Source organism: Hylobates moloch, unplaced genomic scaffold, assembly GCF_009828535.3.
Source record: "Hylobates moloch isolate HMO894 unplaced genomic scaffold, HMol_V3 SCAFFOLD_21, whole genome shotgun sequence".
NCBI lineage: Eukaryota > Metazoa > Chordata > Mammalia > Primates > Hylobatidae > Hylobates > Hylobates moloch.
This window is the reverse complement of record NW_026652296.1, coordinates 45,346,214-45,372,830: the sequence shown is the minus strand read 5'-3', so window position 1 is coordinate 45,372,830 and position 26,617 is coordinate 45,346,214. Positions and strand designations below refer to the sequence as shown.

The 26,617-nt window shown below is 39.3% G+C and overlaps 1 protein-coding gene across 5 annotated transcripts in view; it reads left to right on the top strand.

Annotated features, from left to right (window-relative positions):
* MACROD2 (mono-ADP ribosylhydrolase 2) overlaps positions 1-26,617 on the top strand; it is a 2,131,323-nt gene that overhangs the window by 1,941,106 nt on the left and 163,600 nt on the right. For 3 of the 5 annotated variants that reach the window (XM_058432747.1, XM_058432750.1, XM_032143320.2), the window contains 2 exons: positions 17,745-17,792; positions 24,923-25,006. In XM_058432747.1, coding sequence (XP_058288730.1) covers positions 17,745-17,792; positions 24,923-25,006 — 132 coding nt within the window. The remainder of the gene's footprint in view (positions 1-17,744; positions 17,793-24,922; positions 25,007-26,617) is intronic. The other 2 variants (XM_058432749.1, XM_058432748.1) reach the window with 1 other exon arrangement.

Sequence of the window (26,617 nt, the reverse complement as noted above, 5' to 3'; positions counted from 1 at the left end):
TGGCACTTTCATTGATCTTTAAAGAATGAACAAGGGTAGAGAAGTTCACATCTGGTGTTGGGTAAGCAACATAGAGGGAGAATGGCAGTTCAGATTGGAAAAATTGTAAAATAAAATATGATGCTTATGTCCAATTTGTGAAGCCCTGACTGAGAAATTTTGACACTCTTGCCAATGCATTATGCGATTGGGCCTAAGAGTAAGTCCTTGACTGAGAAACAGGATAGATTCTATATTTAAGAAGGATTAACTCAATTCATGACTTGAGAGACTGGCCTTTCAACAACACCCATGCTATGGATTCATCGTCTGCTTTTATTGAGATAGTAGTGAACAGAGGCTAAAGAAAAGTCGATAAATTGGCCAAAGTCACATAGTTGGGTATGTCTGAGCTCAAATCCTGTCCACTATGTAGTGCTTCTTCCCTTAGCAATCCTGAAAACATGGACAATTGTTTGAAGCTACTTGTCTGCTAAAAAAGCCACATATTATCCATTTGCATTAGTAGGGCTAGAGCTCCTGAAAAGCTAGAGTTCCTCCAATCATATGGTATATCCACATGTCCTCTTTCCTTCTTCTTCTCATCTCCTCTCTGGTCATCAGTTTTCCAAGAATAATAATAAAGCACATGGTGTCATGAGCTGCTAAGGTTTTCTTTCCTCTTGCTATGTCAGAATAATGATTGGAAGATAGAAGCTTGAAGGGAGGGGTGATGAATTTCTGAGAAAGGTAGCAATTGTCTAATAATGAGGTCAACAGAGACAAAAGCATCTATGGTAAAGGGGAAGAAATGCTAGGCTTGTTATTGTAAGAAATGGTCTCTAATCTTGTCACAGCCACCTTAACACTGTGTGGCTTTGTGCATGTTGTTTAACCTTTTTCTGCTTCAGTTTTGTCATGTGCAAACATACTAATGGACCAATTCCAAATATAAGGAATAGTAATATAAATGAAAATTCACTAGATATGTACACTAAGCATCATAAATTTTTAAATATCCATGTTTATTTCTTGTTACAATTTTAAAAGTAAGTAGTTCAACTTTTGTGATCATCTATGAAAAATATATAAAACTTCCTTTCCATGTTTAGTGCTTCCTTCAGGAGCTCTTTTAGGGCAGGCCTGGTGGTGACAAAATCACTCAGCGTTTGCTTGTCTGTAAAGTATTTTATTTCTCCTTCACTTATGAAGCTTAGTTTGGCGGGATAGCAAATTCTGGGTTGAAAATTCTTTTCTTTAAGAATGTTGAATATCGGCCCCCACTCTCTTCTGGCTTGTAGAGTTTCTGCCCAGAGATCAGCTGTTAGTCTGATGGGCTTCCCTTTGTGGGTAACCCGACCTTTCTCTCTGGCTGCCCTTAACATTTTTTCCTTCATTTCAACTTTGGTGAATCTGACAATTATGTGTCTTGGAGTTGCCCTTCTCGAGGAGTATCTTTGTGGCGTTCTCTGTATTTCCTGAATCTGAATGCTGCCCTGCCTTGCTAGATTGGGGAAGTTCTCCTGGATAATATCTTGCAGAGTGTTTTCCAACTTGGTTCCATTCTCCCCATCATTTTCAGGTACACCAATCAGACGTAGGTTTGGTCTTTTCACATAGTCCCAAATTTCTTGGAGGCTTTGTTCATTTCTTTTTATTCTTTTTTCTCTAAACTTCCCTTCTCTCTTCATTTCACTCATTTCATCTTCCATCAGTGATACCCTTTCTTCCAGTTGATCGCATCTGCTACTGAGGCTTCTGCAATCTTCGCGTAGTTCTCGAAACTTGGCAGTGTGTAGAGGGAAATTTATAGCACTAAATGCCCACAAGAGAAAGCAGGAAAGATCCAAAATTGACACCCTAACATCACAATTAAAAGAACTAGAAAAGCAAGAGCAAACACATTCAAAAGCTAGCAGAAGGTTAGAAATAACTAAAGTCAGAGCAGAACTGAAGGAAATAGAGACACAAAAAACCCTTCAAAAAATTAATGAATCCAGCAGCTGGTTTTTTGAGAAGATCAACAAAATTGATAGACCGCTAGCAAGACGAATAAAGAAGAAGAGAGAGAAGAATCAAATAGATGCAATAAAAAATGAAAAAGGGGATATCACCACCGATCCCACAGAAATACAATCTACCATCAGAGAATACTACAAACACCTCTATGCAAATAAACTAGAAAATCTAGAAGAAATGGATAAATTCCTCGACAAATACACCCTCCCAAGACTAAATCAGGAAGAAGTTGAATCTCTGAATAGACCAATAACAGGTTCTGAAATTGTGGCAATAATCAATAGCTTACCAACCAAAAAGAGTCCAGGACCTGATGGATTCACAGCTGAATTCTACCAGAGGTACAAGGAGGAACTGGTACCATTCCTTCTGAAACTATTCCAATCGATAGAAAAAGAGGGAATCCTCCCTAACACATTTTATGAAGCCAGCATCGTCCTGATACCAAAACCTGGCAGAGACATAACCAAAAAAGAGAATTTCAGACCAATATCCTTGATGAACATTGATGCAAAAATCCTCAATAAAATACTGGCAAACCGAATCCAGCAGCACATCAAAAAGCTTATCCACCATGATCAAGTGGGCTTCATCCCTGGGATGCAAGGCTGGTTCAACACACGCAAATCAATAAATGTAATCCAGCATATAAACAGAACCAAAGACAAAAACCACATGATTATCTCAATAGATGCAGAAAAGGCCTTTGACAAAATTCAACAACCCTTCATGCTAAAAACTCTCAATAAATTAGGTATTGATGGGATGTATCTCAAAATAATAAGAGCTATCTATGACAAACCCACAGCCAATATCATACTGAATGGGCAAAAACTGGAAGCATTCCCTCTGAAAACTGGCACAAGACAGGGATGCCCTCTCTCACCACTCCTATTCAACATAGTGCTGGAAGTTCTGGCCAGGGCAATCAGGCAGGAGAAGGAAATAAAGGGTATTCAATTAGGAAAAGAGGAAGTCAAACTGTCCCTGTTTGCAGATGACATGATTGTATATCTAGAAAACCCCATTGCCTCAGCCCAAAATCTCCTTAAGCTGATTAGCAACTTCAGCAAAGTCTCAGGATACAAAATTAATGTACAAAAATCACAAGCATTCTTGTACACCAATAACAGACAAACAGAGAGCCAAATCATGAGTGAACTCCCATTCACAATTGCTTCAAAGAGAATAAAATACCTAGGAATCCAACTTACAAGGGATGTGAAGGACCTCTTCAAGGAGAACTACAAACCACTGCTCAATGAAATAAAAGAGGATACAAACAAATGGAAGAACATTCCATGCTCATGGGTTGGAAGAATCAATATCATGAAAATGGCCATATTGCCCAAGGTAATTTATAGATTCAATGCCATCCCCATCAAGCTACCAATGACTTTCTTCACAGAATTGGAAAAAACTACTTTAAAGTTCATATGGAACCAAAAAAGAGCCCGCATCACCAAGTCAATACTAAGCCAAAAGAACAAAGCTGGAGGCATCACGCTACCTGACTTTAAACTATACTACAAGGCTACAGTAACCAAAACAGCATGGTACTGGTACCACAACAGAGACATAGATCAATGGAACAGAACAGAGCCCTCAGAAATGATGCCGCATAGCTACAACTATCTGATCTTTGACAAACCTGACAAAAACAAGAAATGGGGAAAGGATTCCCTATTTAATAAATGGTGCTGGGAAAACTGGCTAGCCATATGTAGAAAGCTGCAACTGGATCCCTTCCTTACACCTTATACAAAAATTAATTCAAGATGGATTAAAGACTTATATGTTAGACCTAAAACCATTAAAATCCTACAAGAAAACCTAGGCAATACCATTCAGGACATAGGCGTGGGCAAGGACTTCATGTCTAAAACACCAAAAGCAATGGCAACAAAAGCCAAAATCGACAAATGGGATCTCATTAAACTAAAGAGCTTCTGCACAGCAAAAGAAACTATCATCAGAGTGAACAGGCAACCTACAGAATGGGAGAAAATTTTTGCAACCTACTCATCTGACAAAGGGCTAATATCCAGAATCTACAATGAACTCAAACAAATTTACAAGAAAAAAACAAACAACCCCATCAAAAAGTGGGCAGAGGACATGAACAGACACTTCTCAGAAGAAGACATTTATGCAGCCAAAAAACACATGAAGAAATGCTCATCATCACTGGCCATCAGAGAAATGCAAATCAAAACCACAGTGAGATACCATCTCACACCAGTTAGAATGGCCATCATTAAAAAATCAGGAAACAACAGGTGCTGGAGAGGATGTGGAGAAATAGGAACACTTTTACACTGTTGGTGGGACTGTAAACTAGTTCAACCATTGTGGAAGTCAGTGTGGCGATTCCTCAGGGATCTCGAACTAGAAATACCATTTGACCCAGCCATCCCATTACTGGGTATATACCCAAAGGACTATAAATCATGCTGCTATAAAGACACATGCACACGTATGTTTATTGCAGCACTATTCACAATAGCAAAGAGTTGGAACCAACCCAAATGTCCAACAACGATAGACTGGATTAAGAAAATGTGGCACATATACACCATGGAATACTATGCAGCCATAAAAAATGATGAGTTCGTGTCCTTTGTAGGGACATGGATGAATAAAAATCAAGGACAAAAAAAAACATACTCATCATAGGTGGGATTTAAAAAGAGAATCATGGACACAGGAAGGGAAATCCAGCAGGACTGACTTCTTATCACAAAAGTAAGACAGGTTTATAGTGAAAAACAGATAAGCAAAAAGAAAAAAATACAAACTATTTTCTGTCCTATAATCTGGAGATGAATTACATTTTTGTTGCTTATCCTTCTGATCTTTAGAAATGGAAAATGCAAACAGCCAGAAATTAGTCTTGTTACTTGCTATATGTCATTTGACATAAATCATGAACATATTTTTCACGTCATTATAAATTCTTCCATAACTTAATTTTAATAGACCCAAAGTTTACTCAAAACCATACTACTGACCTTAGGAATTATTTCTGTAAATTATTTCTCTATTTGCTTATAAATAATAATTTTTAAAAATCATCTTTGTAGTTAAATATTGGCATCATCCTCATTTTTAAAAATACTTTTCTAAAAGTGGAATCACTTTTTCAAAATATATGCAAAACTAAGACATTTTTGCTAGTAACTGTCAGATTGTTCACTGTGTTTGCAGCACTGCAGTTGAATGTCATGTACTATACAACTTACAGGGATTACCATCCATAGGGACAGAAATATAAATGCCCGAGCCTAGCATTAAGCAACCTGAGTTTACATTCCCATGAGTGGTATATGAGAGTTTATTTTTTTCCTACCTTTCTCAGTGGGTTACATCCTAATGTTTTGATGTTAGCACTTTTATCCATGGAAAAAAAGGTAATTAATGAGTAACAACATTCATTTATTTTATTACTAATATGGTTTAACATTTTTCCAGTTATTTATCTAAATTTCTTATATAAAATTGCTGATTATAACCCTTGTACATTTTTATTTCATCTTTTTCTTATTGATTTATAGCAACTCTTTGTATATTAAGGTTATTAATTTTTCAAATATGTGTTGCAAGTGGTTTCCCAGTTTGTCATTTGTCTTTGTGATATTCTTTTATAACAAAAACAGTGAGAAAAGGTAGAAAGACAAGATTTTAAAATATATAAAAAAGAAGGAAGGAAGGAAGGAAGGAGAAAAGCGTAGATGAAAGGACGAAAATTCTGACGGTTTAAAAATAGAAAGAAAAGAAGGAACCCTTTTTAATGAAAGAATGAGGTTAAACCAAAAACTCAAAAATGACCTTGATTTTAAGCCTATGGACTTCACCTCACAGAAAACCATTTTATTTCTAATTAGGTTGTTTCTAGTTATCCTCTTCAGACATTTTATTATTATTATTTTTTATTTGTTATTATACTTTAAGTTCTAGGGTACATGTGCACAATGTGCAGGTTTGTTACATAGGTATACATGTGCCATGTTGGTTTGCTGTACCCATCAACTCGTCATTTACCTTAGGTATTTCTCCTAACACTATCCCTCCCTCAGCCCCCCACCCCCCAACAGGCCCTGGTGTGTGATGGTCCCCTCCCTGTGTCCATATGTTCTCACTGTTCAACTCCCACTTATGAGTGAGAACATGCAGTGTTTGGTTTTCTGTCCCTGTGATATTTTGCTGAGAATGATGGTTTTCAGCTTCATCCATGTCCCTGCAAAGGACATTAACTCATCCTTTTTTATGGCTGCATAGTATTCCATGGTGTATATGTGCCATATTTTCTTTATCCAGTCTATTATTGATGGACATTTGGGTTGGTTCCAAGTCTTTGCTATTGTGAATAGTGCCGCAATAAACATACGTGTGCATGTCTTTATAGTAGCATGATTTATAATCCTTTGGGTATATACCCAGTAGTGGGATGGCTGGGTCAAATGGTATTTCTAGTTCTAGATCCTTGAGGAATCACCACACTGCCTTCCACAATGGTTGAAGTAATTTACACTCCCACCAACAGTGTAAAAGCGTTCCTATTTCTCCACATCCTCTCCAGCATCTGTTGTTTCCTGATTTTTTAATGATCACCATTCTAACTGGCATGAGATGGTATCTCATTGTGGTTTTGATTTGCATTTCTCTGATGACCAGCAATGATGAGCATTTTTTAATATGTTTCAGACACTTTGTATACAAAGCAATCTGCTTCCTGATTTACCAAATGTGGTAGGCAGAAAAATGTCCCCCACAAAGATGTCTACAATCTAAACCCCAGACCCCGTGAATATGTTAGGTGGCATTGCAAAGGGGAAAATAAGATTGGTGGTGGAGTTAGGGTTGCAGTTAGCTGACCACAAGATAGGAATGTTATTTTGGATTGATTATAGGAGTGGGGTCAATGTCATCAAGAGAGTTCTTAAAATTGAAAGAGGAAAGCAGAAGAGGGAAGCCAGAAGGAGCTGTGACTGTGGAAGAATGTTCAGAGAATTGCACTGTTGCTGGCTTTGAAGTTGGAGGAAGAGGGCCATGAGCTAAGGAACGTGGGCATCTCTAGAAGCTGGAAAAACGAGGAAACAGATTCTTTCTTGGAGCCATCAGAAGGGAAAGCAGCCTAGCTGATATGTTGATTTTAGTCTAGTTCAACCCATTTGGGACTTCCAACCTACAGAATTTTAAGATAATAAGTTTGTATTGTTAGTAGAAATATGTTACAACAGTAATAGAAAACTAATACACCAGTCATCTATGAATAAGTAAAAGAAACACAAGAGGAAACTTCTTACCCAGTCTGAATTGTACATTTTTCCCCCAATTGATACATTCAATGTAGAGAAAAACTAGAGTAGAAGAATTCAGTGTTTTCTTTAATTATGAATGTTTACAAGTACATGGCACATTTGTGTACTTTTAATGTGCAGATCACATTGATGTTTAGAATTCTACAAGACATGCTCCCTATAATGTAACATAAAGGAGTTAACTGCCTTCTTAGGAAATAGGTGCTAACCATTTCCACTTGATGGGCCTCAAAAGCTGCAAACACATTTTGCCTTCAATGAAAATCTAGTGAAGTGTTGCTGTAACCAAGCAACCTGAATGCAGGAACAAGCAGCTGGCATAGACAGAAAGCAATCTGTCCCTTCCAACGGAGGGGAGTGTGCAGTGAGTGTAGCAAATGCTGATAAACAGCAGAACAAATGAAGACCTGGGAACATGAGCCTTGGCTAAGCAGAGTTTGATCTCATTAGGAAGTTCTGGTAAAACAGACACAACTAAATGCTAGTTGGAGAAGGGAGGGAGGATGTTGTAGTCATCTTTATAGAGACCCCTGCAGGGTGCTTTTGAAAGACCTTTCAAACATTCTGGGTAGACTGGTTTTGGTTCTTTAGTTGAAAACATTGAGGCAAATGCAGGGGAAAAAAAAGTCTGTTGAGGAATAATATATAAATAAAATAATTCTTAAGAAGGCACAGAAGTAAGAATAAAGACAAAAATAAACAATAGGGAAACTAAAATTTCTACAAACTATATTCCACTTTATGTATGGACCTGACTTTTATTGTCAGCCACTTCTTTTATATATATATATATTTTTTTTTTTTTAATTATACTTTAAGTTCTAGGGTACATGTGCACAGCGTGCAGGTTTGTTACATATGTATACATGTGCCATGTTGGTGTGCTGCACCCATTAACTCATCATTTACATTAGTTATATCTCCTCATGCTATCCCTCCCCCCTCCCCCCACCCACAACAGGCTCCGGTGTGATGTTCCCCTTCCTGTGTCCAAGTGTTCTCATTGTTCAGTTCCCACCTATGAGTGAGAACATGCGGTGTTTGGTTTTTTGTCCTTGCGATAGTTTGCTGAGAATGATGGTTTCCAGCTTCATCCATGTCCCTACAAAGGACATGAACTCATCATTTTTTATGGCTGCATAGTATTCCATGGTGTATATGTGCCACATTTTCTTAATCCAATCTATCATTGTTGTACATTTGGGTTGGTTCCAAGTCTTTGCTATTGTGAGTAGTACTGCAATAAACATACATGTGCATGTGTCTTTATAGCAGCATGATTTATATTCCTTTGGGTATATACCCAGTAATGGGATGGCTGGGTCAAATGGTATTTCTAGTTCTAGATCCCTGAGGAATCGCCACACTGTCTTCCACAATGGTTGTACTAGTTTACAGTCCCACCAACAGTGTAAAAGTGTTCCTATTTCTCCACATCCTCTCCAGCACCTGTTGTTTCCTGACTTTTTAATGATCGCCATTCTAACTGGCGTGAGATGGTATCTCATTATGGTTTTGATTTGCATTTCTCTGATGGCCAGTGATGATGAGCATTTTTTCATGTGTCTGTTGGTCAGCCACATGTCTTTGAAGAGTTGTCTGTCTCCCTCACTTGCTCGTCACTCCATAATCCACTGCAATAACGTGACTGTCTCTACCTTCCTACTGCAACCATCCTTGTTGAGGTTATTAGAACCTTTTTGATGGCTTGAGCGTGGGAATTGAAACCACTGCATATTTGATCACATGACCCTTTAGAGCTCTTCTCACCTTGGACTGGGCACTCTTTATCTTGGCAACTGCTCTGCCATCTTGTCTTCCTGATGTCATCTGTGTCCAGCTCAGCCCTCTCTGGTATACTTGTTTGCACACGTCCGTCTCCAGCTGGGAGTCTGTCAGGCATTTTCAACTGAATACATCCAAAATTAAATTCAAAATCTGTTTCTCCACTCCTCAATCCTCCTCTTCCTAAATCCCATATATCAGTAACTGATGCTATCATGTGACCAGTTGGGCACGCCAGAAGCAGCAGCATCAGGCAGTTTTCTAAGCAGTGCCTTGTATTTATTGCTTGATTTATAAAGTAATTAGATTTGAGTGCTCATTTTGGCCAACGATCAGCTGAAGGAAAAGAAAAATTCCCTTTTTTTTTTTTAAAAGAAAGAAAATTCCTCCTGGCTTCATCAATCACCTTCAGAGAGTACATTTAGCAATTCGTTAGATGCAGTGAGTCCAGGTATTCAACTTAATGGCAGGAATCCTACTCAGGGAGGACTCTCCCTTATCAGACATTCTTTGCCTGAAGTTTCGGCTTTGTCAAGTCCTACAAGAAGCCACGAGGATAACAACCTCTTCCCTACTACATAGAAGCCCAAAACAAAGCTTTATTTTTGCTAATAATATTTCTTTTCTCTGCAAATCCAAATTGTTCCTAGAAGCTTTTGGTAATGAAATATTAAAAAGATGAAGAGTGCACAAGAAGCCTGTGGTAAGAAATTAAGCTCTAAGGGAGAGAACGTAGAAGCTTGTGAAATAAAACCACAGCAGGATTATCGTAATTGTTCTCCTTGACAGACCTGCCCATATGTATGGATGTTCCTGAACATTTGACAAGGGAACTTTATGATCTATTTCAGGTGTCTGTCCATTTTTTTCCCTTGGGAGTAGAGAGGATGCCTTAACAGCTCATAAGGGTAACATTCCCCTTCATAACACCCTCCTTTTCTCATGCCACCCACAGACCTCCTTGAGGCTAGTCTCCATTCATGCTCATGTCTCCTAGCCAATCTAGGAATCCTGGCCACGGACCATGATAATCTTGCCACTCAGCTGCTTGGTAGCTGAGTGACTTCAAGCACATGAGAAAGCATACCATATCTTATGAAAAGCATAACTGTTCCTCAAACCCAGCAACCCTGTGGCTTGGGCACCTCTTACCACATTAGTGTTAGTGAGACATCACAAGTTTGTTCAGTGGAAATATTGGACGTCTACTCTTTTGAAAGATTCTTCTTCAACACACCAATATTGGTGCTTTGGACTAGTGGCTCTCAAACTTCAGTGTGCGTGAGTGTCACCTGGAGGGTCCTTTCCCCAGAGCTTTAGATGCAATAGATCTTGAGTGGGACCTGAGAATTTGCATTTCTAACAAGTGTCCAGATGATAGTGGTGCTGCTGGTCCAGAGAGTACACTTTGATAATTACCTTAAATAAAGTTCTACGGGGTTTTCTTTGCTTGTTTTTGTTTATTTCACTTCCCCAAAGACTGTATTAATTATGGTGGCTGTAGGTAATGGAGTAAGACAAACCTGAAGTCATTCCAAAACCCATAGCGTACTTCATTTTCCGTAGAAGTGTGGACTATTTGCTGTTGGGAAATGACAGGTACCTGCTCAGAAGACAAGTATAATAATTAAAACAAAAATCATTCACATTAACTCTGTCTCCAATAAAAGAAGGTGAAATCAATGTTATAGAGCTCAAGGTAGGTTAGACATTTCCTTATGAAGGGGATTCTGAAGTATATAAAGCTAGCTTTTACCCAAAACTGGTTATTCATGAGAAACTAGTTGGTTTTCACATATATTTTGTGATCAGAATAAGAACTTCAGTCATATTCATGTGTTTGTGTAGAATGCAACAGGGTAATCTAACACAGGGTGATGCAGTGAATAAAAACAGCTTCTATTATGAAATTAACATCAAAGAGGTCCCATAAGATTAAATGGAGCTTTAGCCTCTGTATGGTCTGTGCCTGGGAAAGAATGGGGATTTTTCTGGAATTGGCATTTCTGAACACACAGAACAATGCCATCTGATGGATTGCTCTCTATTTTGAAATAGTATTTCTATCATTTTGGTAGAAACCTTTTATTTCATTTTTGTCCTCTAACAAAGAAGTATGATGCTTGGAGAACTGTTTAAAAGGGCCGCAACTCTGTGCCCACGCTTCATCAGTCTCCTAACTACTTTCAAACTTTGAGTGGCATGACTCCCTACTTCCATAGGCTGTCACCTTTTTTCAATATTTTTTTTGTTCCTGGTTTTGTTAGAAAAATTCTTGCTAGCAATTTGTTGCACAAATATGACTCAAGCAAGCATATTACATAGAATAATGTTGAACTAAAGTAGATTTCATTAATATGTAATGGCACATTAGGTGCTTTGTAGAGCAAAAGGACTCTATGCTTGATTTTAATACAAATAATTGCAAAATATTAAGGCATGTGCTTTATAATTTTCAGTAAATTTCTCTTATAAAAAGTTATCTTTCAAAAGATGGTATGTCACTGCTCTGCTTACAGTTGTTTAATCACTCTATGATTTTTCAAATAAAGTGAATGCTTCAACCTTATATATTAGTCAGGTTTTTGCAGAGAAAATGAACATATATTAAAATACATGGAAAGAGGTTTATCATAGTGAATGGCCCATATGATTATGACGGCTGTTAAGTCCCAAGATCTGCAGTTGGCAAGCGTGAGACCCAGGAGAGCTCATGGCATAGTTTCAGTCTGAGTTCAAAGGTCTGAGAACCAATGGAACCAACTGTGTAGTTGTAGTCTGAATGCTGGCAGGCTTCAGACCCAAGAAGAATTAATGTTTCAGTTTGAATCTGAAGGCAGGAAAAAAACCCCAATGGCCAACTAGTAGAAAGGCAATGAGGCAGGAAGTGTTCCCTCTTACCTTCCATGGGTCAGCCTTTGTGTTCTTGTTAGACCTTCAACTGATTGGATGAGGCTCACTCACATCAGGGAGGGCAATCTGCTAAGTACCCATTCAAATTTTAATCTCATTCAGAAACACTCACAGACACACCCAGAATAATGTTTGATCAAATGTTTGAGCACTCTGGACCAGTCACCTTGACACATAAAATTAACCATCACTCCTGGCGTGGAAGGTGTGTATTATCTAGCCAGAACAGATCGGGTTAGTTGCAGTTTCTCAGCTAACTCTTCCTTTGGCCATTCATAGCTAGTTTTATTTCCTTAAAAACATCTTGATGGTTCACATCCACAGGTTTTCACAGATGTTTTTCCCTCTGCTTGAGTGTGATTACCCTTCTGTTTGTTTGAGTTCCCCAAGAAGCAGATCCTAAAACAAGGACTGAAGTAGAAGTATTTTGGGGCGGCGGGGGTGTGGCGGGGAGATGATCCCAGGAAACACCAGTAGGGAAGTGGGGAAGTGAGACAAGCAAGAGCAGGAGGCAATGAGGTTAAGCTGTAAGCCAGTTACCACTGGACAACTGGGGCTCAACCCCAGTAGGAGTGAGGAGACTCAGGGAGATAGTACAGAACATGCTTTGAATTAGGCCACTTGGGAAGCAAGGGAGCTGGGGTACTTATATGCAAATTGTCCATCATTTGAGAAAGGCTCAACCCTAAAGGGTGTTAATTCTCTGGTATTACTTGAATGGGATTCAGCAAGCAGAGAGAGCCCTCAGGCAAAGAGACCCAGGAGCTGGTGGCTCAAAGGCAGGCTGGCATGCACTGAATTGTCAAGGAACAAGGAGGTGTAGGCAGGACATCCACATCTGGGCATCTTCTGTAGCCTTTCTTTTTCCCTACATAACTTTAACTCACTCTTTAAGACTCAGCTGAAGTCTTGCCTCTTCTGCAATGCCTTCATAGACCTTCTCTCTGACTGAGCTGGCTTTTGTATATTTCCCAATACAACTTCTGTTTACCTCCATCAGATAATCTGTTACCTTCTTCTCTGTTGTTTGCTTTTCTATATCGTCCACTTTGTGAGCTCCTTGAGGGAAAAGATTGCTAACCTGTATCTTCATAATGGGTACACAAGGTAGAGCTCAAGAAATGGTTATTTGACTAGCAAAAATAGTTATAAAAATGACATCACAATGTAATCACTCAATGGGTTCTTCTTGCCCACTGCACAGATAAAACTAATTCAGTGAGACAGCAGTATTGCAGTAGAGAAAGAGTTTAATTAATGCAGGGCTAGCCAAGCAGAGGACAGAAGTTTATTACTCAAATCAGTCTCCCAAAAAGCTTGGAGGCTACGAGTTTTATGGACAACAGGCAGAGGTCTAGGGATAGGGTGCTGCTGATTGGTTGGGGATGAAATCACAGGAGTGTGGAAAACTGTCCTCATGCACTGAGTCAGCCTCTGGATACGGGCCACAGGACCAGTTGAGTACTGAGGCAAAGGTCCCAGTGGAGTCAGTCAGTTGCCAGAATGCAAAAGTCTGAAAAACATCTCAAAAGACCAACCTTAGGTTCTAGAATAGTGAAGTTATCTATTAGAGCAATTGTAGAGGTTACACATCTTGGGACCTCTGGAACAATGGCTGGGTATTGTTGAACTGTGCCTACGTCTTAGTAGAATTCAGGCTTCTCTCATAATCGTGACCTTGGGGCCTTTCATTAGTTTCACAAAGGCAGCTTCAGTCCCCAAACAAGGAAGGGATAGTTTTGAGAAGGGCTATTATCATTCTTGCTTTTAGGTTGAACTATAAACTAAATTCCTTCCAAAGTTGTCTTGGGCTATACCCAGAAATGAACAAGAACCGCTTGTGAGGTTAGAAGCAAGATGCAGTCTGCTGTGTCAAATTTCTTTCATTGTCATACTTTTTCTACGTCAGATTTCTCTCATTGTCACAATTTTTGCAAAGGTGATCTCAATAATAGCGATAATCAGTATTTATTGAATGCTTATTCTGTGTAAGCACTTGACATATAATCCTAACCCTAAGAAGTTGATAATTTTATTATCCCTATTTTTCAGATGAAGAAACTGACATATAGGTTTTTTGTTATTTGGGGGCCAAAAGATAACTTCCCCTTTGCCCTCTGAAAGTTCACTAAAAATAAGCTGATAAAAGGCAGGTTAATAGCAGAAAAGGCATGCAAAATTATTTTAACATGCATAAGCATGGGGGAATCGCATGAGAATGATTATCCACTAGCTAAATTGGGCACAGAAGCTTATATCTTCTTCTTCATAGGGGAGTGGATAGATGGAGAAAGTAGGAAATTTTTTGAGGAGCAATAAATGATTATTAGGGAGAATGAATGGACCCAGGAGACAGAAATTAACTTGTAAATTATTCTCTTTGGAATTTGAATGAGCCCAAGAGGCAGGCATTACCTTGTGAAAAACATCTGTCCAGGTGTGGTTACATTCTCAGGTTTTCTGCAATAGATAACTTGATTTCAGGGAGAGGATGGAAGGCAATTTTGTTCCCTTTTGGGGGCTACTGTTTCTAGATAGATAAGGGAACTGCAGAGAAAATCTTCACCCCGTGCTTTGGGAGAGACAAGGGATTGAGAGATGGTAGTGAGGGTAAGATCCCTCATATTTCAGGGTGAAATATTCTGGTGTTCTTCTAACCCAAGATTTGCATAGTTATATGTGGTTTGTCCTGGAAGTAAACCTAACCAGTCTGAGTCCAGACTCTGGAGAGACTCTTAACCACTGTATGACTAAATCAGTGCATGAATTAAATGAATGAATGAATAATAACCCCAAGCCTGGTCCTTCCACACACAGGAGTCATTCTGGGGATGACGTTATCAGGACAGTCTATGTAGTTCAAATATTAGCTTCAGTGTTATGTTCTACACACAAGAAGACTTCCAAGTAGCTTAACTAGAAGTATCAATCCTTCCTCTGACACCTTTTTAATAGCACTGACTACCATATATTGGAATGTATTTGCATGTCTTGGTTTCTTTACTACAGATAAGATTCTTAAAAACAAAAAAAAACCTGCTTAAGTTTCTATTCATCTTGGTGTTTTCTACAGCCCCAAACATAAAGTCTTGTACACAATAGGATAACCAATGAGTGTTTGCCAGGTGAATAACGGAAACATAAGTGACAAGCAAAGGGATCTTTGACTCTTCCTTTATTTTTCCCCAGAAACTGTAGAGACTGTTTTTTATCTCTCTCTGAGATTCCAGAGAGTCTGTTGTCATATAGATTTTAGATGGCTCTGTAAAATAAAATTATATTTAAAGATATTAAGTTCAGGGAAGAATCTAAGAAGTTTACTTTGTAACATTTTCATAAACATTTGGTTAGAAGATTATATTTATAAGAAATTGGTATTCTTCCTTCCAAAACTGCATTCATAGAGTGAATTAAAAAAATTATGTAGAAAATCATCAATGTTTCTAAAATATTTCCATGGTAAAAAAAAATTACTTCTTTAAAACTTAACTGTAGTTATCAAGAATTGCTTTTCTAAAACCTCAAATGAAAGGCATTTTCTCTTTCCACTGACTAATAAATCTCTAATCATCATTGATAATCAATTCTTAGAAGAGGGCCAGACTGAGCAAATTTGGCTGGGATGACTAAATTACAAAGCACATACACAGGAGAAAGTTGCAAATCTCCACTGACTTCCCATTATTTACAAAGGATCATATAGCTAATATGTATAAAACACATAGAAAATAATATCAATTTAATTCAGTGGACATTTATTGATTCTGGTATGTAAAACGAATAGCATTAAGTGCCAAGGAATATACAGGAACACAAGACCTGGTCTCTATCTTTGCAGAATTTATGATCTGGAGATGGATATTTGAAAGAGAGATAAATTAACAAGTAGACTGTGTGATTTTATTATAATAACAGCTAATATTTAGCAGTTAATGTTTCAGTAGCTGTCCTAGTGCTTTACATGGCATTATCTCATTTAATCCTTAGGAAAGCTCTGTGTAGTAGGCATTATTATTATCCCACTATATAGCCGATGAACCTGAAGCTCAGGAAGATCCAGGTAACTTCTCCAAGATCACATGCCCAGGGGATGGATGGGTGGAGGAGCCAGGATGCAAACCTAAGCCCATGTGTATTTAAAGTCCATACCAAGAAAGCAGTAAAAATAAGGTACATCCAAGAGCACATGATTCATTCAAACTTGGGGAAATAAGATGCTATGGCACTTAAGCTTGCACTTGAAGGATGAAGGTGAATAGAGAGGGAGAAGAGCATTGCTAGCAAGACCAAGGCAGGTAGAGGAAGCTAAGGGAGACCTTGAGAGATCAGAGAAGAGTTAAGTGTTGCCATCCATGTGGGTGATAGCATGCATGTAACAGAGGAGGTGAAACTGAGAAAAGTGTTTGGAACCAGGTATCATTGGCCTTGAGTGTTATCGGGAAGAGTCTAGACTTTTCTCATTAGGCAGAGGGCAGTCACTGAACTGTTGTGAACCAGATCAGAGCTGTATTTTAAGATTGATTGGTCAGTCATGTGTAAAAGGAGTGAGATGCAGGAGAGAGAAAAAGAGAGGAGCAGTTAGGAAACTGCTAAAATAGCTAAGGCAAATGGCACTGGGAGTCTGAATTTGTACTGCAATAATGTGAGGAGAGAGGACCAAACATAGAAACAGGAGAAGATTTGGCGCTAGCTGATATTTTAGTCCATTTGGGCTGCTGTAACAAAATATCATAGACTCAGTGGCTTATAAACAACAGAAATTTATTTCTGACAGTTCTGGAGGCTGGAAGTCCAAGATCAAGGTGCTGGCAGATTCGGTGTCTGGTGAGGGCCCTCTTCCTCACAGAGAGCCATCTTCTCCCTGTGTCCATGCATGGAGGAAGGGGCGAGAGGTCTCTCTTAGGTCTCTTTTATAAAGACACTAATCCCATCCACAAGGGCTCTGCCCTTATGATCTAATCACCTTCCAAAGACCTCACCTTCTAATCACCATTACCTTGGAGGTTAAGATTAAGCATATGAATTTTGGGGGGATACAGATATTCAGAACATAGCACTGGATGTGGGCAGCATAAGGAGAGAGATGACAATGTGTCAGAATTTCAAAAGAGCAAGCGTGTCATCCATAGTGCAGAGGAATCACATGTCCTTGTCCAGTTAAAAGGGATTATACTGGGAGATGAGGGGAGCTAAATGGGAATGGTGCAACTGGTGGGACACTTGAAAGCACATGAGTGAACGTTGGGATTTCCAAATGCAGCAAAGCAGCACTTTTCATGGTGTGGGGATTTGACACGTGTCGGTCTATGACCAAATAATGATGTCCATACTTCTCAGATACTTGAAGTGAGCATGCAGACCTCTAACAAAGTTAGAACATGTGGCATTTAAAGTCGGTGATTTTTAATTTTGAGCAACTGAAATGACTGAAGTAACCATATATAATTTCTATAAGTAAAACAAATGATTGCATATATAGTTTGTTATAAATATAACAATTTTTAAAAGGAAATGTAAACTCTAGGTTTTAAATTGTGCATTAATGTGTATACTTTCTTCTTAACTTAGCATGATAATAATAAGACAACAGAAATGCATGCTTTAACAGTCTCTTTTCTACTGATCTGTTATCCTTTTCTTTGATTTTTTTAATTAATCCATCTGGAACATTCTTGTGTTTCCCACTTTCATACAAGTGTTTATTTATGTTTTCCTATTTTTTAACAGATGATAATAATGAAGAAGAAGAGGATGTTGAAATGAAAGAAGATTCAGGTATTAAATTCATACTTTTATTATTGGGGGAGGTAGGGGTCATTTTGTTGTTTATGTATACTTCATATTTTTTCAACAAAAGACAAAATAAGATTAATAAAGTAGAAATATATGCTTAGTGTTATAAAATTAAAAAGTAGCTGTTCTAAGACTTAAGGTTAATGCAGTTACTGTATTTAAGGAATAAATTTGACCTTGAGTTTCCTGACAGCGAAGGTAAAAATGGAACATGATGTTGTAGTTAATACAGTTATATAACAAATCACCCCCAAAACTTAGAATAAGCTGAAAACAACCACTTCTTATACTCATGAGCACAGCAGAGATAACTTAATCATCCTGTTCACAAGGTTTGGGGCTCAGCAGGAAGATTCAACAGCTGGGAGCTGGGACCATCTGAAGATTCACTTACTTGTCTGTCTAGTGATTGATCTCAACTGTCAGCTAAAATCTTAGCTGGGTCAACTTCCTAAAACACTTGTTCATGGCCACCTTTATGTGGCCTGGGCTTCCTCAAAGCATGGCGGCCACCTTCCAAAATGAGCTTCTCCTGGAAAAAGGGAGACACTGTATTCTCAGGCTTGGACATTCCATTGCATCACTCCATGTAATTCATTCTTTGGAATAGTCACGAGCCTGCCAAAATTCAAGAGGAAATGAAAATGACCTCAATCTCTTTTGGGGAGTGGTTCTATAGAGCGTGTAAGACCTAAAATATTGCTGTGGCCATCTTTGGAAAATACACTTTCCACATATTATATTTTGCTCTCATTATCAGAATTGAGGTGCATGCCAACTCCTCAACAAAGCCCAGTTGTTATGAGGAAAATCTAGTGGTTAAATGCACAGGTTATGGCCTAAGGTAGCCATTCAATGTGTCTTTGATAATAAAAGCATAAATCGGTAGACCTGAATTCAATTCTAGCTCTATCAATTATTGACCTTAGGCAAATGTCATTTTCTGTAAGCCTCAGTTTACAATTCTGGGTGCAATAATTCTTACCATATAGTTTTGTTTGGAGGATTAAATAAGATAACATACCTAAAGTTTCATACAGTGCTTGGACCATAGTAAAGATTCGTAAATTATTGCTTTTTTCTTTCTCATTCTAAGAGATATTAGAAAGATATAGAGCTTAATTCTATGATTAAAACTCCTTGTTCCTCATTTTGTCAGTCACAGTGTTCTGACCATGAAAGAGGTATCTCAGAGGCCCTAATTTTGTGTTGCTTCTCATTGGATGCCAGAATCCCCTTCAAATCACTGACAGGCTCAGTCTGGGCAGCTCCATCAGCAGGGAGCTCTTTAAATTCTGATGCATTTGATCTCATTACATGAAGTTTGATCGGTGTGGTCTTTCTCTATGTTAAGTTATATCTCTCTCCCTCCCTGGACTGCCCACTATCTTCAAGGGGAAATAACACCAGTTTCTTTTCTTCATAAAAGTTCATTGAAACAAGGATTATGGCTTCTATCTACTCTTCTCCAGTCCAAACATGTCTGATTCCTAAGGTTTTCTTGGACTTCCAAATGCAATGGATTCAGAGGGCATGAGAAGTAGAAGCAGAATCTAAAAGGCAGGAGCAGGAATAAAGGAGGTAGAGGAGGAACTGTAGCAGTGGCTGTTGGTGCCCTACTTATGTCTCCTTGGTGCTTACTGTTATTTTATAGCACCAACAGCTTTCCAAGGAAAGTCCTTATGACTCTCTTCTGAGTGCTTTACTTGTCCTGGCAGCAAATTCAAAGCACCAGAGAGTTAATTTCTCTGGAGCAGCCCTCAACCAATAATAGACAGGAGTTGGTTGATTAATACTCACATCTGACTCATGTTCTATTCTAATGCTGTCTAGTAGAAACATAACGTGAGCCTCAAATATGAGCCTCATGTATAATTTTAGATTTTCTAGTAGCGACATTGAACAAAGTGAAAGGAAGAACGTAAAACTAACTTTAACAGTATTTTGTATAACACAACAATCCAAAATATTATCATTTCAATGTATAATCAATATAAAAATAGTCAGATATTTTACATTCTTTTTTTTCATACTAAGACTTTGAAATTGGTGTGTGTTTTACATACACATTTCAATTGAAACTAGCCACATTTCAACTACTTGTTGGCCATATGTGGCTAGTGGCTACAGTATTGGACAACATTGTTTGGAGGTCCCCAATAGGACTGAGTCTTGGTTGCCCACAGTGGAATGTGCTCATGAACACACCCAGTATTGGCTGCTTTCCTTTTCCTATCTTTCTTCCCTACTCCTCTTGTGAAACTTGCTAAAATCATCTCTCAAATTAACTGCTTAAAACTCAAACCCTTCTATGTTTGCTTCTGAGAGAATATGACCTAAGACAAGGACTTTGTTTGCCTTTTATAAACCATAGAGCTCAAGGTAAAATTTAAATTAAAATTTCAATCCCTATACCCATGTAGAATGTCTTACTGTTAAAAAGAACCATATGTTTAAAAAAGACTTTAAATTGTCACTCTGTCTTGAATTAACTTTCATGAAGTTAATCTTAATGCTTGCCGTTCTCATTTATCCTCCTCACATGAAATGTCGTTGGAGTATCTTTTAGCTACGAGGGGTACTGCCCTTTCAAGCACCCAGTATAAGGGCCTTATCTTGCCATGGATCATTTGCCTAAGTGTTATAAGTACACATTTCTAAGCAAAGAGAGTTGGCTTCTCAATGAGATTTAGATAGCTATCCAAATCACTGAATGATTTTAAGGAAATCATTATTAATGCTAATGCAGAGTCCACAAGTTTGGAGCCAGCATTTGAGGTTCAGCAGCATTAATTGGATCACCATTTCTGATTTTAGTTCCACCAGGTTTCCTGGGAGTTTTGTCACCAGCAGCTGCATGCAGCTGTTCAAGTCATATTCAATGGCCCAGGGATGCTAAGCCACTCGGGCAGAATGGACTTGGGAGCTACTCCCAATTTCCTCATACCTGAGTGCTGAAATCATGGAGGATTTTTGTGCTGAATGGTTCCAGCTGGCCTCACCAGACATTGGTGTGCATGCTGGCTTCATTCAGATCTCACACTTAAGCATGTCAGTCTCGAAGATGAGTCTGAACCAGCCTCCCAAGGCCTTTAACTGCTGCCTTTCCCCTGCCCTGCATCAATTCTTCTCATTCAAATAGAAAAGCTGGAGGGATTTTTACAAATGCAACTGACACTAATGAAGGGCTACTTGAGTGAATCAACTGGCCAAGACATGCTAGTGAATGATAGTAAATAACAACTTGAATGCCTAAACCCACTGGGGTGCTTGTAAATTAACTCTCTGGGTAAGAAGACCCCCAATGTGAAGAGTTTGCAGATTTCTATGGTATAAACACAAATATCATGGTCTTTTTCAAGCTTTCAAAGCATGAGGTCAATGAACAGGAGAGCTGGGGAGAGATGATACAATTAGCTCGTGTGAGCTGGCTCAAGTCAGCCGCAGCACAGCTCTGCTGAGCCAGACTTTAATTGGGCATGTACTTTGTGCCAATAACGTGACATGCATGAACTCATTTAATACACACAGCAATTCTACAAGGCAGGAACTGTTATTATTGAGGCTTAAAAGGGATTAGTTCCTTGCTTAAATAGCAGAGCCAGAATTTGAATCCGAGTTTGCCTGACCCCAAAGTTCATGTCCTTTACTTTTTTGCTCCTGTCTCCAGACTTTTATAGTAAGTAGAGGCAGGAGCATTTCAGATGGTATCAGACATGGTCATCTGCAAGGGGAGGCTCTACTCCCATGGGAGGTAGAAGAAGCAGACTGGCCTAAATGTCTAGAATTCCTTGTAAGTCCTTTAATCATCTTCCTTCATCCTTAATTCCTTAATGGCAAATGTTTTCCCATGTCCTTTCATTTCCATGACTATGCACTGTTGAAATTAGCCCCAACCTGAGCCAGTAGGGACAGAAAATTGTCAACCACCTATGGAAACTCAACGACATCACAGCTGGATGCACAGTTGAGTCCCTCAGGGGACAAAGCCATGCTCCTGGCAAATCTCCAGGTTTCCACCCTCTGCCAGACACAGGGCAAGCTAGAAGACATGATACATTGTCAAGGAGAAGCATGGGGGTGCTTTTGAGGAGAAGTAGAAGCAACTCTCTTCTTCACTCCCCCCAGGCCAAGAGGGAAAGTTGTTCCTCCCAAGCCACAAGTAGAAACTTGGGCACAGAGGCCATATGTATCTGTGACTTTCATTTGCATGCCCCAAAACACTTTACCCGTGGTATCATGAAATGATACAATACTGTTTCATAGAACATGTTTCATGTTCATATTCAACATGTAAGCACGCCCACAGACCCAAGGAGTGCTCTACAACTTTTTCAAAACTAAAATATTAGTACTTTGGGGGTGCTTAGATATTTCAAAATGTGGCACATGAATGTCTTTTTAAATAGTACCCACTCCCCAGGAATTCCCATTCTGGTGGAAAATGAAGACCTAGAAATGTAACTCACAAAAATGCAAAAAGTGATTTGGAGAAATGCTGGTTTGGAGTTGAATTTTCAGCACTGGAAACTCTCTTCTTAATCCCAGTTGCAGACGACACATGGCAGTGACATAGAAGGGTTAGATTTTTCTCCCAGTGAGGTTGCAAATGTCTCTTTGCCCATTCTATGAATCCATTTGAGCCCAGTATTTGCACTCGGTGAGCTGCTCCAAGCATCTCATTTCTGTTTTTGCTGAACCCATTCCAAGGGTGAACATCCATCTCGCACCTGGTGACAGAAGTTTGTGGGAGTTGCTAATGTAGTCGTTGGCAAAATTTTTCACCCTGGCTGTGGTAATAACCTTAGATGTGACTGACTTGCAACCACGGAAAACCTAGCCTAGTGCCCAAAGCTTTGCAGTTTATAATGCCAAAGTTTTTAATAGCACATCTATCAAATGTGGGGTTTTTTTTTGTTCTGTTCCTTTTTTTAATAAATGGGAAATGAGAAATGAGTCGCCATAGCTCTGTAATGTAATTTTAGAATCCTGGCATGAAGGCGACAGCTGCTAAGAGAGAATTAGGCAGGGTCCCCATTATATCTTGGCCTTAAAGAAAGGCCTGGGGAAGTGAAAATAAAATAGAATTTGAAATGAAATTCTCAAGGCACTGCTAGGCACCAGGGATACAAGAGGGATTAGGAAAGACAAGTGCCCTTTTCTCATGGAATTTACGTTCTTGGGGATGAGATGAGGAAGGAGACATGCAATAAAGGGATACACCAGAGAGTGAGATAATTTCAGATAAAAGTGGTGTGTTTGAGAGAAATTTCCCTTCTGGTGAGCCTTTAGATTAGGCAGTCAGGGAAGGTCTTCTAGGGAGTTGAATTTGATCTGAGATTCAAAGGGCGAGAAGGGAGCAGACCTATGAATATGTGTGTTAGAGAAGTGGGGGTGAGAACAGCAGGTGCAAAGGTTCTGAGGCAGGAACCAGCCTAGCAGTGATGGAGGAACACAAAGGGAAAGGAAACTGACAAAGCTAGAGCCAAACACAAGTGGGAGGTGAGGCTAGTGTGGTAAGTGGGGCCCAAATGACATGCTGTGCTAGGCCTGGAATTGGATTTGGATCTTATTCTAAGCAATGGTTTTTAAACAGGTGAGCAATGTGATCTGGTTTATGTTTCAAAAGCTCACACTGGCTGCTGTGATGAGGATAGAAAGCAGAGAGTAAAGAGTAGAAGCGGGGAGATTAGAAGGCTAGAGGGTTGTGAGATGCTGGTCTGGGCTACTGTGGTGATTACAAAGATTGAACACAGTAGATGAATATGAAATCTATTTTAGAATGGAGCTGATAGGGCTTATGATAGGACTTATGATTGCTTCAACTGGAAAAGTAAATGAAGAAAAATATTGAGAATGGCATCTCAGTTTGGAGTTTAAATTCCTGGGTAGACAGTAATACCATTCCTTGAGATGTGCAATACTGTGGAAAGAACATGCTTATAAACATCAAGTGTATGATTCTGTCTGATTTTAAATTTGAAATGCCTGATGAGGTCCTTTACAAAAAAATAGAAAGGGCCTGATGGGAATTGAGTGCAGGAAAGGAAATTATTAGTGCCGTGAAGTGTGGGGCATAGTTAAGTACCAGCCCTGAAGGGACAATGGGAAGGAGGTGGCTACGGGAGCCAAGAAACTTAGAGGGCCACATGGAGAAGGCCAACTCTAGGGTCTGTAACCTTAGATTGAGGGATACAACCAGCTCATGAAAATCACCAGGTGCTTAGAAAGTAAATGCCCTGAGCTCACCACTGGCTACATCTAATAGGAAGCCAGAGAACCAGGGAGTTCATTGATGCAATCCAGAAAATTCAGCCTCCCAGAGCACAGCAGGGGTGGTGAAGGTGGAGAGTGGATCTAGAGGGGCAAACAGGTATCCATTCCCAAATCCCAGACAAGATGCCATGTAGGCTGTTGAAGACATAAGTCATGAGCTCAGCAGGAAGACCAGGGCTAAATACATAAATTAACACCTAATGAAGTGTTCTATATCCAAATGGAATAAACTCGGAGATGCTTTCCTGACACTGTCATCAGAATTTAATTTATTTGCCCCCACGGATAGACTTAGAGGGGCATTGAGGAAAATAGGAAGCACAGTAATTTAACTGGGACATACAGAAGTTGTTTAGAATCTGGATTACTAGAAACAGTTTGTTAAATAGAAGCAGGGTAATTTCTAGCCCCATTCCTTTCTCCATTCCTCTAGCCCTGCTTTCAGTACTGAGTAAGATGAAATTGCACAATGACAATTGTCAATTAATCTATGAAGATTGAAATCGAACACTCTTGGAGGAAAAAATATTAACAGGGTTCCCTTATGGAGAATTTCTAAATTTATAAAAGCACATGTGTAAGATTTTACATTTGTGTGAATCACTAATGTTATCTACAAAAATGTTTTAGCTTAAGCCTTAAGTTTAAGTCTATGTAGGTTGGAGAACCACAAGTCCTTGCCAGAATTTCGCTCAGCCATGATGACAGATGAAACTGCAATTAAGATTCAGCGTGTGTGTAGGTTTACTAAGAAGAAAACATTTTTAAATTTCAACATAATTTTGAACCCTCCTGGTAAATATTTAAATGAGAATATTAAATCTTTGTGATTCCAGAGGGGTTAGAGCCAAAAGACCTCTCTCCACCCTACAAAAAGAGCAAAGCAAAGAAGCCAGAATGTTCGAAAGACTCTAGCGAGGGTAAGTCCTGTCCCTCCTTCCTTTAGAAAATTATGCCATGAAAAGAAACATATTTAATTTTTAAATTATGTGTACAAACACACTCATGTTCAGATGTTCCTAAGGGTTAAAATATCACAGAGAAATTCTTTTATCCCTTTCTAATATTGTTTGAAGTTGAAATCAGACTCAAGTTTATTTTGTTAAGGTAAAACCCAAATTTTAAAAGTCCATTTTGTCAGTGTGATGTATTTTCCATGTCTGCAAAGCAAAAAATTGTAGGTAGTGCTTACCAGTTACATGTTCCAAAATTGTGTAAAAGTGAAGTTCAAGATTTGCATGTGATGACCAGCTTTGCAGCTATTGGCTTATTGGGGAAATTGTTTTTCTGATAAATACATTCTGAGTCTTTCCAGATTCAGACCTCAACAACAGATGCTGGAAATGGTTCCTGTCTTTAGCATTGTCTTTCATTTTCTAAGATCCTAGGTACCTTTGCATTTTTGCATTGAATGGGCAGATCCCACTGGACTCAGTTTTATGAATAAACGACACTGTCTCTCTTTTACACACTAGTACAACATACAATTCATTCAAATTTTCTTTTGAAATGTTGATGAGATGTTCTTTTCATGTGAACCTCCAACCTAAGAGTAGTACAAACTTTTACACTTGATCTTAGCTCAAAGGCCCAGAAGCGATAGAGCAGTACAAACTTTTTAAAGGGAGCATATTTACGCTTTGTCCTTCTTGCCTGGATCCCCACCTCCTCCACTGGGAAATGAAGAGTGTAATAATACTGATGGTATCAGGTTGGGTCTTGAGGGAAGAAGATGCCAAGATGGAAGCAGAAGTGCAAGATAAAGGTGAGAGAAATGGGCAATGGAGCAGGAGCAGCTGAAAGGAGAGAAGAAAAGAAGGAGGCTCAGCTAGGAAATGCCTCAGTCTGCAGTGCAGTCTGGAAGTCTGGAGGAGTCCTGCACTGGGCAGGAATAGCTGGGCTCCAGGGTCTTGCTTTCCCATGCACGGTCACTGGCTGCAAGTAGTTTGGCGAGAAAGTGGCCGGCCTCCACAGGAACATGATGCCACAGGGGTTCTCAACAGTGTGGTTGCTGGGCGCTGTCAGCTTACTTCTCTCCTAGCAGCGGGTCTCACTTGAACTCTGGAGCTGCTCACATGTAGGACTGCACAGTATCCCTGTGAGTGCCAGGGCTTCCGGTGCTAAGGAATGACGCTGCTTTTTCACCTTCCTGGGAGTTCAGTACCAGTCGAGAAGCCAAAGCTGAAAGAAAGGTGGAAATCAAAGCATTAGCTTGAATACTAATGTGATAAGGCCAGAGCATCTGGTTGCCCTACCCCCAGATGGGCTTCCCTAATCCTGAATTTCAGCTCTAAATAGGAAAGCTTTAATCACTGTCCCCTCACAGGCAAGTGCAGGTGTCCTCAGCTTCCTAGACCAAGACTGCCCTGGTCAGCTTGTTATAGTACGAGCAGACCAGGAACACGCCTTCTCTGTAGGCAGGTGGGTCTGAGAGAGACACAAGATGGAACTGTTTCCTTCTCTCAGGCTTACTGTAAGTGAGGAGAAGTGCAGAAAGGCACAGAAATAGATGTGACCCCTCCTCTAGACAA